This window comes from Cololabis saira, chromosome 2 (genome assembly GCF_033807715.1).
Source record: "Cololabis saira isolate AMF1-May2022 chromosome 2, fColSai1.1, whole genome shotgun sequence".
Taxonomy (NCBI): Eukaryota; Metazoa; Chordata; class Actinopteri; order Beloniformes; family Belonidae; genus Cololabis; species Cololabis saira.
Genome location: NC_084588.1, coordinates 14,272,671 through 14,289,361, shown reverse-complemented (window position 1 = coordinate 14,289,361; position 16,691 = coordinate 14,272,671). Strand labels below are relative to the sequence as shown.

Genomic DNA, 16,691 nt, shown 5'->3' with positions numbered 1-16,691 from the left:
ACTGGAGAAGGAAGAAAAGGTCAGATGTTGAATGAATGGGATGGATAAATGGGAGACGAAAGAATGGAAAAGGAGATGTGAAGATGAGGAAGAGCGAGGAGGCAGGTGAAAAGAATAAAACTCTACCTTCACCTCAACTTTTGACTGATCAACAATCCATTTCCATCCGTCCAGAGATGAGTGAAACCAGCGTGAGAAACCTTTTATTTAATCACCAGCTCTTAATTCAGCCGCCCTGGCATCAAACGCAGCCATGTAGGCAGATCAACCACAAGCCGCCTGCAGCAAGCTTACGCTTCTCCTGGATCTGAATACAGCCCACAACGGGCGCACGCATTTCTTATCCGAGATCCATCCTGAGGTGGAGGACCTCTGGAGTCAGGCCTCACAAAAACCCAGCGTCGCATGAATCCGGGCGGCGAGGGTAATCCCATGTTGCCTCCGCCTGTGGGCATATTTAACAACAGATCAGTGATGCACACGGTTCATTTTCTCACTGTTGCTGACGGGTTGGATCAGCGTCAACAGGGCTCCCGCGGGAGCGTTCGCATAAAGCACGTCTGCAGACGTTTAGTCAAACTAAAGCACCTCGAGGGCTGGAGGTCGGCGGGAATAATGCCCCTTGATCCCAGAAAACTTAAATGTCACTGCTGGTAAATATGTATAGAAATCTTTATAACGGTAAATGTTTCTGACAAAATAGATTTAGTGCTTCCAGAGGCTGGGATTATGAAGCAGACGTCATCTGTCTGATTTAGCAAGAACCTCGCTGAGGAATCCTCATAAAATTGGACCCTCTCTGCTGATAAACCTGCTTCCAGGACAAGGATAAGAGCCCAGAGAGGGGAATTACCAAGCAGACTCAACACAGTCAGACTCTCATTGTATTAGTAGGCTCAACAAACCATAAGGGGCATCAAAATGATTGCTCTTCAGGCTCTGCACACATCAGTAGCAGCTTATTTCTAAAGACCTGAAAAAGGATTAAAGCAGAAACCAACACTGATGGAGCAAGTAAAACAGGAGAGAAACCCAACGTTGTTTCTGTTCTTATTTGATAAATTATAACAGAATTTTAATCGTACCCTCTCGCTGAAAAATATTTATCTCTGATCAGTGAACACAAACACTTTCAACTGGATTTCAGGCACATGAACCCAATCAAAAAAAAGTTTGTTTTTCATTCAAATTTATGTCACCTCTCCTGCCACCTTAAAGGAGCATGAGGCAGGATTGAGGCAGGATTTATGAAAAAAATTTGTATATGTTTTAAGTTTTCTAGTAATAATGTCAGATGAAGCGTTCCAAACCCAAAAGAATGAGCCCTCTAGTGTATCTCTCCTTTGCCTTGAACAGGCTGTGTGCTGCAAAATGTGCTGCAATTCGGGCCCGAATTTCCCGCACTGTCCTGCAGATGTGATGTCACATGACGCTGCATGCACGGTCTCCCCGTTCTCCCGTGCCGGCTGTTAGCTGCAGTACCCCGACGGCCGTCGTGTTGAAGGGTGGCGCTAGAGAGTCTCATTTCTTAAAAGGAGCCTCATGCTCCTTTAATGGTGTCGAGAAGTTTGTGTTTCCAAAGGATCTCTGGAGCTATGTTGAAGGAGTCTTGCAAGGCACTCTGGTTCCTGGAGGACGGGCCTGGCTCAAACTGATTCTAGACAAACATGGAAAATAAAAGCCAAATGCCATCCATCCCTCACCTGGATATAGGGCACCAGGGCCCCACCCTGGAGCCACGTCAGGGGGGCCCGTCCATGGTTACTAGGTCTTCACCCATGGAGCCCAACCGTACTCCGCAAGAACAAGCAATATGTGTGTGCCTACTTAGGTGTGCCGATCCTCCAATGTGAGTTTCTTCCGCTGGGTGGCTGGACTCTTCGTTGGAGACGGGGTGAAGAGCTCAGCCATCTGGGGGAGTAGAGCCTCTGCTGCTCCACATTGAGAGGAACCAGCTCATATGCTCATATGGTCCAGGCACCTGGTGAGGAAACCTCCTGGAGGATTCCCAGAAGGAGGCTCCGAGCCAGACCCGGGAACGCTGGGAAGATATGACATTGGTTTGTGAATGGCTATTAGCTTAAAGAGGACCTATTATGGCATCTAATACCTATTTTAAACAGGCCTTGAATGTCTTAAAAACAAGCTTTTGATTGTTTTTGCTAAATAAATTAGAAATTCAGCCTCTGAGCCATGTCTTTATCATCCCAGTCTCTAACCTCATTATCTATGCGGGATTCTGAGTGGGCGGGGCTATGATAATGAGGCTCTGTGCTGATTGGCTGCCTGAATGACGCGATACACCGCTACGAAAAAATGGCGGAAGCTCCGGCCGGCGGAGTTAGTTGTGGGCGTGGTTTCACGCATCGGAGGCCAAACTATGTAAAACGCATATCCGTTACGTTTCGTTACGCATTTTCGTTACTCGGAGTTGGCAGGCTGAGGGGAGGCCACTTTATATACTGTATGTTAAAGCAAGAGAAAACGTGTTTTTCATGATAGGTCCCCTTTAACTATTGCCTTTTCTCTACCGCCCCATCTTCTGTCGGAGTTGGGGTTTGCAGATTCAAAACATGTCTTGATGATATGTAAAGCTGCGATATGTAGAAGGTCAGCCTCATTCCTGCTGAGGAGGGAACTGCCACGGTCCAGCTTCTCTGGGGTTTTGCTCCGTCCTCAGTGCAAACTCAGGTCCCTCTGGGAGTGTTTCAGAAGTGGAGCCTCCACGGCTGTGTTTGTTGAAATTATGGGTTTTGTCTTGTTGATCGATTTTGTGGTATCATCAGGAAAAGTTGATTTGAATCTGAAACCTATCCTGCCTCAGAGTATCATCAGTTCTGTTTCATTCCTTCCAGACTGCCAGTGGCAGTAAACAGAGTGGATATGTCTCCTCGCGCTCCGCGCAGGTCGAGATTTAATAACAACAGTGTCACGTGAGTGACGTGTAGGCTACCTGTGCGTCTATAAATACCGCCCGGTAGACTACATCCGGCCTCTTGAATCTTCTCGCTGTTAACCTGACGTACATCGCTGGTTAATCGCTCCGTGGATCCGTGTTTCGGATCTATATTTTCTGCAGGTTCGGGGAGGTAAGCTCAACTCTGGTTGGTGGTGTTTGACAGCCTGCCTGTGACTCTTGGTCGGAGCGCACGTTGTGCCCTCTAAGGCTGTGGCTGTCAAGCCATCTTACCTCTCCCTTTCTCCATCGGGAGGATCCGAGCGCCCGTGTGTCGGGCTGGCTCGCTCCCCAGCCACACAAACGGTCTTGAATTGTTTGTGCTGAGCTGATTCCTCCACATGCTAGATGTCCCAGCCGCGTTCAGTGGTCCGCCCACTGCTCTCGTCTGTTGGTTCCTAGCCTGGCTTGGTGAGTATTTTTTACTTAAGCTTTAAAAAAAAAAAATAAAATAAAAATAAAAATATATATAAATTTAAAAAAATATATATTTAAAAAAAAAAAAAAAAAAAAAAAAAAAAAAAGCTAGTCCAGAGGTTCCGGACGCGTTCTGTGGCGGCCACAGTTCTCGCTTGGATTGCCTGGCTCCACACTGAATTGTTTGGATTAAGAACAGTGGTGTGAGGAGTCTGTTAGATGTTCTGATCGAGTCTCGGTTCTCGCCCAGATTTCCTAACTTGACCCTTTTTATTTTTTGGAGGAAGCGATGATGGCTTGTACATCATGTGGCACTCTACTGTTGGTAGAGGATGGCCATGAATTGTGCCCCCAGTGTCTGGGGGTGGGGCACCTGAGGGAGGCCCTCTCCGACCCCTGCATCAACTGCAGCATTTTGCCGCTCTCGGTGAGAGAGGACCGGCTGCGTCAGGTGGAAGGCCTCCTCTTTAGGAGCGACCTCCCACCCTCTGGGCCCGCTCATGTCAGTGCAGGTTCCCGCAAAAAGCACCGGGACAAGCGCAGAGCGGGGCCCCATGACGAGCGCAGTGGCCCTACGCAGAAGAAGGCGAAGGATGCTCCCTCACGCAGTGAGATGGAGGATTTACGGGCTGAACTGGAGCAGCTTAAGGCCTTAGTGAGGGAGCGGGCTCTGCCCTCCCCACCTCTGGCGGTCCCCTGGGAGTCAGATTGTGGAGACGATGCTATGTCTACCAGGGCTTCAAACTCCATGTTTCAAGGCCGTGACAGTGTGTTTAGCTCTGGCGAGTATCCCTCCCCTGAGCTGCCGTGTCTGGTGGTTGACCCAGCTAGCATACAGGCAGAGGCTGGCTCGGAGACATCCCTCAGGAGCTCTGGGAGCACTGAGCTGGGAGAGGGGCCCTGCCCTTTGCAGGCGACACTACGTGCGGCCCTGGCTAAGGTCGGGCTGGATGATGCGCCCGCTGCCCAACCGGCGAGCAACCCATTCTTTCGCCGGACTCCTGTAGCCCCGCCCTTTGATGTCCCGCCCTCGCCTGCTTTTTTGCAGGAGCTGCGGCGCTGCTGGGCAGATCCAAAGGCGTTTGCCTACCATGGCAAGGATGCGAGGACTTTGGCCTCCATGCGCCAGGCGGAGCAACATGGCCTGGTTCACATGCCTCCCGTGGACCCGTGTATCGCCTCACTGGTCCTTTCACGAGATGAGGCGCTCATAGATAAGGCGCGCTGTCCTAGGCCTCAGTGCCGGGTAACGGATAGCCTTCTCTCGACGGCTTATGATGCGGCAGGCCGCATGGCTCGCATTGGGAACTCCCTCTCCGTGCTCCTCCTCGCCCAGTCCCAGATGTTGCAGTCGGAGCATGAGGGCGGGGAGTTGGGTGACACTAACGACGCTGCGCTCCAAGCCTTCGGGCTGATGACCAGAGAGCTTGGCCGCCTGATGTCCACCCTGGTGGTGACGCGGCGTCAGGTGTGGCTGGCGCAGGCACCCATGTCTGATGATTGCAGGCAGACGCTACGGAAGCTTCCGGTAGTGCCGGGCCAGTTGTTTGGGCCAGAGGCAGAACAGGCGTTGGAGCGCAGGAAGCAGTCGGGTCAGGCATCAGAGGCCTGGGGTCGTCGGAGTGCGAGCATGGGACCCCCAGCTCAGCACTCCAGGAGACGGGGCGCACAAGACCTGCGCCGCTCACATCCCCCGAGCCCCCCTCCGCAGCCCTGGCAGCACAGCCGGGTTGCTGGGGGTGGTGGGCGTCAGCCCAGGGGCGCACACCCTCCACCTCGCCGGTCTCAGCGGGTGCAGGGGCAACACCAGCGTCCCCCCAAACCCCCAAATAATCCTCGAGGCACTCTATGAGGGCCTCGGGCCGGCGGTGGGCAGGTTTTCACATCAGCACCTGGCCTATTGGGCAGCCCATTCTCCAGATGTATGGGTTTTGAGAACACTGTCCCAGGGCTACAGGTTGCAGTTCCGCCGCCGGCCCCCACCACCCTCCGGGGTCAGGGAAACCTCGGTCAGAGACCGCGGGAGGGCCCTGTGTTTGTCACAGGAGATAGCCAAACTCTTGGACAAAAAGGCCATCACAAGAGTTCACCCACATACACAGAGCAGTGGGTTTTACTCAACATACTTCCTCATTCCGAAGAAAGACACTTCTCTTCGGCCTGTGCTGGACCTTCGGGGTCTGAACCAGTACCTGAAGGTCCTCCCATTTCGGATGCTGCGTACACGCGACGTCCTTCAATCTGTCACTCCAGGGGAGTGGTTCACCTCCATAGACCTCAAGGACGCCTACTTTCACGTCCCAATACACCCAGATCACAGACGGTTTCTCAGTTTTGCCTTTCAAGGCCACGCCTACCAGTTCACCGTCCTGCCTTTCGGCCTGTCCCTGGCTCCTCGCATCTTCACCAGATGCATGAGGGCGGCCTTGACATCGCTATGCCTGTCGGGAGTAAAGATTCTCCCATATCTGGACGACTGGCTTATATGCGCCCCCTCGCTCCAGGAGGCGGAGCTGATGACATCCAGGGTCCTCACACATATCGAGGCTCTGGGCATGTCGGTAAATTGGGAGAAGAGCTTGTTGCGTCCTACGCAGCAGACCACCTTCATCGGCCTGTCCCTCGATTCCGTGTCAATGCAGGCACGCCTTACTGCAGAGCGGGCACAGCGGATTCAGGACCTGCTACGGTCCTTCCGCCTCGGGATGAGGTTGCCCGTCCACGCATGGCTCCGACTGCTGGGGATGCTGTCGGCGGCCTCAGCTGTGACACCTCTGGGGCTGCTGCACCTGCGCCCCCTGCAGATGTGGTTCAACAGCCTCCAGATGGACCCTCGCCTTCACAGGTGGGTCAAGGTCAAGGTTACCCACCAGTGCCTTATTCATCTCCACCGGTGGCAGGACAGCACCTTTCTATTGCACGGTGTTCCTCTCGGCTCAGTCCCTTCGAGGCGAGAGGTGGTGACAACAGATGCCTCACCTCAGGGTTGGGGTGCGGTATGGCAGAAGAGGTCAGTCCAGGGGGTTTGGGGCCCTCTGTGGCGGGGACGGCACATCAATGTCCTAGAACTCCGGACTGTCTACTTGGCGCTGAGGCACTTCTTGCCCTTTCTCAGGGGCAAGCATGTCCTCGTCCGGACAGACAACACTTCGACAGTGTTTCATGTCAACCACCAGGGGGGAACCAGGTCGCTGGACTCCCTGAACGAGGCCCGGAGGTTGTGGATGTGGGCTCATCCTCAATTGGCCTCCTTGAGGGCAATGCACCTCCCTGGCAGAGCCAACGTGGTGGCGGATTCCCTCTCACGCCGGCAGCTGCCCCCAGGGGACTGGCGGTTGCACCCCCAGGTGGTGCGAATGATTTGGGATCGATACGGGGAAGCCCGTGTGGATCTGTTCGCCTCGGAGTGTACGACTCATTGTCCACTGTGGTTCTCCTTGGCAGAGACCAGTGCCCCGCTCGGGATGGACGCTCTCGCCAACACTTGGCCGAGAGGCCTCCTTTATGCGTTCCCTCCGATTCCCCTGGTGATGCCCACGCTTCACAGGGTGAGATTATCGGGTCACAGGGTCCTCCTGGTGGCGCCCAAGTGGCCCTCGAGGATTTGGTTCTCCACGCTCCTCAGCCTGTTGGACGGGGAGCCTTGGCAGCTCCCAGTACGGTCGGACCTCCTGTCCCAGCTGGGCGGGGAGGTATGGCATCCCTCTCCGAGCCTCCTTCAACTCTGGGCCTGGCCGTTGAGAGGGAAGGGTCATTCTTGACGCACCTTGAGCCCTCGGTATGTGAGACCTTGCAGAATGCTAGAGCTCCTTCCACAAGAAGGGTGTATTCGCATTGCTGGGCCGCTTTCTCCTCCTGGTGCAGGGACGGGGGTTTTGACCCGATCTCCTGTCCGTTACAAATTGTACTGCGGTACCTGCAGTATCTGTTTGAGGCGGGCCGGGCGGCCTCGACCTTGAAGGTGCACGTAGCGGCTATTTCTGTCCACCATGGCCACATCGATGGTAGACCAGTTGGTGCGCATTACTGGGTGGCACAGTTTCTGCGGGGTGCCAGGAGACTGCGCCCCCCCAGAGTGCAGCGTGCGGCAGCATGGGACCTGCCGCTGGTCCTGCAGGCCTTGGGCGAGGCACCCTTTGAGCCTATGGCAGGGGGGTCCTTGAGGACGACGTCATGGAAGACCGCCTTTCTGTTGGCTGTTACGTCTGCCAAGCGTGTGAGCGAGCTCCACGCCCTTTCAGTCAGTCCTACGTGCCTTCGGTGGAAGGCAGACAGCTCAGGAGTGACCCTGTGGCCAAATGTCGCTTTCCTGCCAAAGGTGTTACCCCCTGACCATGCCAATCAGGCCATAGAGTTGGCAGCATACCATCCTCCCCCGTTTGAGTCCCGGCTGGAGGAGCGGGCTAATTTGCTGTGCCCAGTCCGGGCGTTGCAGCTCTACCTTCAGGCAACACAGAGCTTTCGACGCTCTGAGCAGTTGTTTGTGTGCTACAGGGGGGCGCACAAGGGCCGTGCCCTGTCGAAGCAACGTCTCTCCCACTGGATTGTTGAAGCAATCAAACAGGCTTATGACGTGGCAGGTAGACCTGCCCCGTCAGGCGTTGTCTGTCATTCCACCAGGGGTGTGGCCACTTCCTGGGCGGCAATGAGAGGGGTACCGTTGTCTGAGATCTGTGCAGCGGCATCCTGGACGGTGCCGTGCACCTTCTCCAGGTTCTATCGCCTTAACGTGGCCTCTGGGTCCACGCTGGCTTCGGCCGTTCTGCCTTTGGCTTCTACGGCTGACCACTAGGTGGGTGTTGTTCCTCGTGACAGTGCTGGTATGAGTCATCCACTCTGTTTACTGCCACTGGCAGTCTGGAAGGAATGAAACAGAACGTAAGTTACGGATGTAACTATGGTTCTGTGAATTCCTGGATGACTGCCAGTCACACCGGTCACTCCGAACTTCCTGCGAGAAGATTCTGGGAGGCCGGATGTAGTCTACCGGGCGGTATTTATAGACGCACAGGTAGCCTACACGTCACTCACGTGACACTGTTGTTATTAAATCTCGACCTGCGCGGAGCGCGAGGAGACATATCCACTCTGTTTACTGCCACTGGCAGTCATCCAGGAATTCACAGAACCATAGTTACATCCGTAACTTACGTTATCACCAGTTACCATGGTGATCAAGTTGTGTTAAAAGGGAGCCACCTTTTTTGACACCAAAAACTCAGAGTTTTGGCTCAACATAATTCTCTAACCTATTATCATCATCACTTTAGAAAGTACCTCTCAGGTGTACCGTTACAGCAGGTCGCCATGACAACTAGCTCCCATCACAGAAACAGAGAGTATAAATAAATTGTGCTTTTGAGAGCTTTTTCTTTTTCCTTTGGCATGTTATCTATCTTTTGTTGCACATATAAGGCCTGCAGGTTTACGAAGCTCAAATCCCACACCAGAGAGATTTATTCCCCCACTCAGAATCCACTCAGGGATGGAAATCCTAAAGATTTGAAGTACTAAGAAGTGTCTCCAACAGATGGTGATAAGGGACCTCATATGAACGTACCATATGAAAAAATGTGTTTTTTGAGCAATGAAATTCGTGCATTTATTCAACAAGACCCAACAAAAATTATATATTATATATAAAATTTTGTACCACAAAGATGATTAAAGATGTACAAAATTCAATCACTGGAAGGTCTCTGAACTGCTTTTTCTGTTGACCAAAGTAACTGACGGCATGAAAGGGACCTCAATGTACTTCAGGTCATTGTTCTTCTTCTGGACTTTGGGAAAATCTTCTTTGGGTCTGGGAGCTACAGATGTCTGAGTTCTGGTCCCTGTGCAACTGATACTGAACTGGCTCGTCTGCGTTCAAGGGGCGGTTTGATAACTTCGTTGTGAATAATCTTTTCCCCTGTAGAAATATTATTAATTTAAAATTATTTAGAAATGGGTGTATTACTCTACCAGAGTAATGGGGCAATTGTTATTACCCTTATTGCCTGATATGTTAAATAATACACAGAAAATGTAATTTTGTGTTTATTATATACTGAAATTATAAACCCTACCAATTGTGCCTTTCCCCTCTATTTACTGTGTTTATTTTTTAGAATGATTTTATAATCTTGATGTTATTGTTATTGTTATTGTTTCGATTTTGGGCATAGTGCAGAGGTGTCAGAAAGGTATGTATCAAATATCTGACATGAGGCATCAAGGGGTTAAGCTCATTGCTTATTGCCTCTTTGGCATTGAGTTAACACACACCTGAATGCTCCAGACCAGTAAACTGCCTAAAGAACGGCTTCTATAGAAATGATTAGCAGTACCTGGCAGCTCCTTACTGTTTGAAATCCTGTGGATGAAGTAAGGGCGTACTCTGATTTTTAACACAACACTTCTGTATTCTGGTTTGGTTTTTGTTAAATAAATAATGACGCAGTGTAATAAATCTTGCCTTGTTGTTCTTGTTGTTTGCCAAGTTCTAAGAGCTGGAAAAGGGGAAGGTTTTTTATATCACCTCATCATAGTCCTCAGAATGTAAAGAAGATTTTATTCGCTTTTTCGCCTAATTCTACTTTTTTAGGTTTGAGCAGGAAACATTCCACTGGCGTTTTTTTAGTGCAATCACACACATTAGCTGGGCTACATCCCAGAGATATAAAGCCAAAGGGAGACTGAAAGGTTTTCTGGAAACAATGTGAGCTGTTTTTTATCTGAAAGTAAAATCCCAAGAGGCTGTCTGCTTGGGTTTCAGTCTGAAAAAGAAAACAAAAAAATAAAATCATATTTGTAGCTGCAGTGAGGACACTATTTCCTCTGATGTTCATGAAGGGTTTCCAGGACTGTGAGGCATCATGACTGTGTGTCGTGGTAGCAAAGCTTCATGTCACCGACGGCAACCGTGCGGCTCACTCGTGTGTTCTTAACAGCTTTTGGACAACACAGTGGAACACAATTAATCAGACTTCTGAACACACACACACACACACGCACGCACACACACACACACGCACGCACGCACACACACACTTGTCTAAATGAATAATCTGTGCAAGGTGTTGGTGCTACAATGAGATCTGTTGACCAGCTCCACATTTTTGCCTTCTTCTAGACTGTTTAATGTTGCTTTCCCAGCTGCTGACTAACATGCCACTCTGATTTATCGTCCATAATTACCTTATTATGTCGATAGTGTTGACAAGCAGCCTGCTTACAGAAACGGCAAACAACACGAGGAATCCATTTAGAGGTGTCTCTCCAAACCCCTGATCAATTTTAATCCAATATTCACTCTTCTAGCTCTGTCTGACTCCTTGGCCGCTGATTTCTGTTGAATGCTGGTTAACGGTGGGCCTATCAGAGCTGGGATAATCATCCTCTCTGCATGCTCGATATCCTTTTTCACATTAGTCACGGTCAGTTGGTTCACTGTGATTGCAACGTGTATTAACTGGTTGCTTGTGGACCTGTTGACGATCACAGCACATTTGTTTTTTTTCTGCAGAGTTTGACCAGGAGAGCTAATTGTGTGCGGGCACTGCCTGAGGATGCAGCAAGATAAAGCAGCTCTCAACTCTACCACCTTACACGGACTTTAATTCATCCAGCCGAGGCAATGATAAAAGCCTATTGTATTAATAATTAAACATAATCATCTTTCGGTGCTCAGTCATGCTGTGGAGGAGGATAAAAGTGTTTCCTTTCATATGCACAATAACTAGAAGTTCGTAGGAGGGACACCGAAGCATGTACATGAGGAAAGGGCCTTTGTCAAGGATGCAAACGAGTCTTACTTTTTGAGGTAAGAGAAAAGATTGATCCACCTTAATCTGCAGACTCCAGCCCAGAGGACTGAGCTGAGTGAAAAAAAAAAAAAGAAGCTCTCGCCTTGAAGTTTCCAAGATTTTTATGCCTTCTGATGAAATAATAATTACAGCTTTAGAGGACATTTTTCTCATGCCATGCCATTATGATAATAAAAAGACAAAAGAAAAAAAAGAAGTGGGACAGTTCGATGGAGACATTTTTCACACCTTCACAAACTTCATGCAACATTGGTGACGTTAGTGTCTGATTGTGTCCATTTTGCTGTTTACCAATGGAAACGCTGAAGGGTCCGAGCTTATGAGGTGAGAATACTGCCATTATCTGAAACTGAAAGAAAAAATGTTGAAAGCTTGAAAATCAGGGTTTGAAAATTTAAAATCTTAACTAAATTTTTGAAAGTCTGAAACAAAGTTTTGAATCTCTGCAAGTATAATTTTGTACTTGCATTTTTATTTTTCGCAACTGCAACATGCATATTTCAGCCTCACAGTTTCAGAGATTCAAACGTCTTATTGCCCCCTTGCTGTTTTTCAAGCTTACATTTTCAGAGTTTCAAATATGGCACTGTTTTCCCACCACATTATGTTTGCAAAATTGAAACCTCGTAATATGAGATCCGTTATATACCGTTTAACATGTCGACCCCACTTTGGAATAAAAACTGACAGTCACATTTACCCGACGGTGGGTTCGTACAAACAGGTGGTTTGTGGTAGTTTCAGATAACAAGAGGTGACAAGAGGACATTTCTGTTTATAGAAAACTAATATTTGTTGTTTGCAGCAGAAAAAAACCTGCTGAACCCACAACAGTGTTCAGTGTGAGGATGTTGATTTCCCTCCAAACACGGGTCATGTGGTGATTCAGGAACATGAGAATACATTTGAAAAGATCTATATAAGCCAAAAATAATAATTACATCAATGAACAAAGTAGCGGATTATTCGGAACCATAATGACAGAAACAGAGTCCGTTTGGTGTCGGCTCTGTTTGTAGGTGCAGCTTCAATCAGAAGTGGATCCGGGGATGAGACCCCCGTCTGTGGTGATGCATTACAGCGGGACGTCTGTAGCCACAGAACCACTAAATCACCCTGAAATCACCCAGCTGCTGCAGCAGCGGTTTAAGAAAACACCTTGAATCACGACTGACAGCTCTGTGCCAACTACTTAAAAAAAAAGAAAAAGAAGAAATCCACTTAATATCCTGGAGAGTGAAGTGAAGGGTGACGTCTGCCGACCCCCAGGGTGTCATATCACCAACTCAGGGACAATTCGAGGCTGAGAGGCAGATTAGCTGAAATAGGAGAGCGACAGGAGGACAAACACAAACAGTGAACGCAAACGCGGAGGGAAGGCTTCGCAGTTCGTGTCAGTGCAATTTCTCCAAAGCTATCGCCACAAAATGTATGACGCCTGACAAAAAGAGATTTAAATCTCTGCCCTAGATCCAGACGCCAGAAGAGAAAGGCAATCATGCAGCGCAAATAGAACTCAGGGACACTGCTTATGAACATGAGTGATGAATATTATTGAGCTCATCAGCTGGGAGTCCTGCAGGACGCTGACAGCAAAAACAGTGTTAGCGTCATCACAGTCGGGTTCACTGAGGAAGCTTAGTTGCTGGGAAACAAAGTGCCAACATCCCAACTTCCAGGCTGCAAAGACAGAGTGGAAATAAGAAAAGTTGTAGTCTCTCAACCGACCACTAGGGCCGGGCCGTAGACTGGACCAGACTGATGACCCATGAGCATCACCCACAGGTCTTCTGAAGAGGTTTTTCCTGTACTGTGCTACGCCGAGGAGCAGGGGACCTGACGAGGAAGTGATAATGGCTAGTCATTGGTTGAGCTGACCAACAACCAAAAGTCTATGCCTCATATTAGAAATAAATGTATTGATTTATATAAATTTACCTGATCTGGTATCAAAAAATCCTGCTCATTCCTGCTGTAAAGGTGAACATTTTGACAGGGGAGTTAGTGGAGACTGACTCCGTTTTGGATCCGGCCTCCAGTAGTCAGTTGAGGAACTGAAATATGTATTTCCTCTGGTTTGACTTCAGTGTGGTAATAAAATTGTTGGCGATTGGGACTGGCTCCAAAGGTGAGTGAATGTCCATGGACCTCCAAGATCTGACATGTTTGTTATCTCCACAGAAGTTCTGTTGGCCTCCGTTGGGTTCTTTCCCACCTTAAGAACATCTAAACCAGAAGACCAATTGTTTTCCTCCGGAGCTTGCAAATTCAAGCAAACACAAATGTAAAACTCCTCTAGTTTCTCCTTACTGGAACTAGATGAACCAGAAGTTGATATGCATATTTTTCCATCAACAATCTGTTTTTCGTACAATTTTATTATTGTTTTCTAAGTGGTCTTATCCATGAGTCCAGAAATAAAATCACAAGTCTGTATCTGAATCCTGAGTGACCATCTTGATACTGTAACTATGAAAGGATTCTAACTTCAAAGACCAAGTGATGCTTTTTTCTTCTTCTTCTCTTTGTGCGTCACACATCCATTAGACATTGAAACCATGCTGCTGAACACGCTGACGCTGTGCACTCTTGTTCCATTTTTACCAACATGACTAAGACTTTGCATTATTATTGTCAAAGTGTGCAGTGCTGGTAGAGTTGTTGCTGGGGCTGAACAAACAGCTGCCTGTGGATTTCTCCGTCATTTCTGGCTGAACCTTCCCACCTTTTGACTTCTGTTTTTTCACAAGATGATGCACAACTGATGTCTTGCTGAGCTTTTATTCTAATGTTGATCTCACAGCTGAAGAACAACAGTGTGTGAAATTCCAAGTGCAGCCTCACTGGTTCCATCAGAGTTCACCAGGTACGTAGCTGCTGCTAATCAAAACTGCTTGATTAACTGGTCAAGTGTGAGCACTTTGCTTATCTGGAAAATTCTGGTGTGTTATAATGTCAAAGAGGAAAGAAATCAGCAGCGATCATAAAAGAAGGAGCAACTGTTGCTGCACAGCAACGTGGGAAGTGTTATAAAACCAATTTTTAAACAATTTATGTTCTTCAGTGAGAAATACCTTTCACAGGTGAAAACATTCCAGGCAGTTGTCAATCTTTTTGGGCAGCTCATTGAGTTCACCGCAAAACCAAAAGTACAATGCACGGAGAAATGGCAAAAACACAATCACTAAAAACTGAGCGTGTTCAACGTTAATGTTCCTCCCAGTACAACTAAATATAGACAATACAGCTTCTGGGGTCATCAGGAAGAAGCTTTTTCCTTTGAAAAAGAACATGCTGTCACATTTCAAGTTTGACAAAGCTGTCTCTGAACAAAAGACTTCTGCAACGATGTCCCTTTGACAGACGAGACCAAAGCGGAGATGTTTGGCCATGATGTCTTATAACAACCATCAAGCAGGTGGTGGAGGGGTGATGGTGTGGGCTTGTTTTGTAGCTACAGGACCTGGACAGCTTGCTGTCCCTGAGTCAGCCATGAAGTCCTAAGTATTGTTGAATCAAACCTGAGGACATATTTACAACCTGGCTAAATTGTGTCATGTGAGAGGGGGAAGATCCCCCCCAAAAACATCAAATCTCCATCAGAATGGATAAAAACCAAACTCACGGTGTTGCAATGATCCAATCAACATCCAGACCTCAAACTAAGTGGACCGAAGAGCGCTTTGTATAAATGAATCCCTACAAACCTGATTGAGCTGAAGTAATGTTGTACAGGACAGTCACGTCCTCACTTGTAAAACCTTACAAGTACGAGCAAATACGCTGTTGTTGCTTCAGTTTCGCGCCAATGCAAACGCAGCGACGTAACCAGAGGTGTCAAAAGTATTCACATTCATTACTCAGGTAGAAGTATAGATACTAGAGTTTAAAAATACTCCTGTAGAAGTTGAAGTATCATCTCAAGTTTTTTACTCAAGTAAAAGTATAAAAGTACTGGTTTCCAAACTACTTAAAGTATAAAAGTAAAAGTAATGTAAGGGGGAAAAAGCCATTAAGGACAAAAGCCATTGAAAATGAATGCATCTTAGTATAATGTAAATATATTAAAGAACCATATATGTGTACTATTGAGCATTAACATGTGTTTCAGAGAGCAGCAGATATGATGACTAGTTACCTATAAGTATTGTAATGGTGCAAAAAGTCAAACTTCAGAGGCATGTTATCATTTATCCTAACCTTTATTGGAATGTACATCCAAGTTTAGTTGCAGGAATCTGAGGGAACGGATGTAAGAACAAAACTGGACAAGAACATCTGAAACAACCACAACCAAATTCACTCTATCCGGATGGAGCAATTTAACTGGATAGTTTTTTTTTAAAGGCCAAAATGAAATGTAAGGAGTAAAAAGTACAGATAATTGCGTGAAAATGTAAGGAGTAAAAGTAAAAAGTCGTCTGAAAAATAATTACTCCAGTGAAGTATAGATAACCAAAATTTCTACTTAAGTAAGGTAACAAAGTATTTGTACTTCGTTACTTGACACCTCTGGACGTAACTGACATTTGCAGTGATGTAACTGACTCCTCTTAGCACCCGAGCTATGAAAAAACAAACCGGTTCTTAGCTGGTTCGCAAGTTGAACATGTTGTGAACCAGCACCAGCACAGGAACTGGTTTGGTGGAAAAGAGGTAACAGTGGTTGAGTGTGTGACCAGTCAGCAGCACAGGAGCACCACAGGGGACTGTACTCTCCCCATTCCTCTTCACGCTGCACACGGTCAGACTTCCAGTACCAGTGGGAGCCCGGTCATCTGCAGGAATACTCAGATCACTCTGCAGTTGTATCGTCTACAAGAAGTAATAGAGCTGACTGGACCACTGGGTGAAGGTAAGGTCCTTCATTGTTTGCAGCAAGATGTTACAACTTCTTTAATTCTGTTGTGGAGAGTTCAATCTCATCTGCAGTCATGTGTTCGGGGAGCCACGTCAGAATCAGGCGGCCAGTATTTATAGATCAATAAAGTTTAATTGAGTTGAATCTGCAGAGACCCCCTTTCCCTTTATGGCTCAGTTTTGTCTTGAAATGTATAATTGTGTGCCTCCCAGTTCAGTGCAGCTTAGCTTTGCCCCATATGAACCGTATAAAGTTATACACATAACCCAGTTTGTTTTTCTTCTAAAACTAAAATACTTGCATGGTGTGAGAAATATTTTCACTATGTAATTGTCAAGTCTACCTATAATACCATATGTTATCACAGCAGCCGCAAAAACAACCAAGGAAAATTGGAGAAAGCTTTTCTACTTTCCAAAACTAGAAACTAATCATAAATGTTACAGATTATACAAATTAGAGCCTTTATGGCAGAACACTGTGATCTGGAACATGTGGTTTTGAAAACTACCAAAGATGATCAAAGGTAACAGGATGTACTCATCTCCCCGTATAAAATAGGTGTGAATACAAATCTCACAAAGGTATTCATTTTCACTGTCCAATGTTGTTTTAGCAAGTAACAGCGTTTGTATAATTTAAAAAA

The 16,691-nt window shown here is 47.5% G+C and overlaps 1 protein-coding gene across 1 annotated transcript; it reads left to right on the top strand.

The window, feature by feature from the left end:
* The first annotated feature begins 3,665 nt into the window (after positions 1 to 3,665).
* On the top strand, positions 3,666 to 7,487 carry LOC133456285 (uncharacterized). Its single transcript, XM_061734753.1, has 2 exons — positions 3,666 to 4,864; positions 4,917 to 7,487. Exons 1-2 carry the CDS (start codon positions 3,666 to 3,668, stop codon positions 7,132 to 7,134), a joined length of 3,417 nt encoding a protein of 1,138 aa, XP_061590737.1. The 3' UTR covers positions 7,135 to 7,487.
* The last annotated feature ends 9,204 nt before the right edge of the window (positions 7,488 to 16,691 follow it).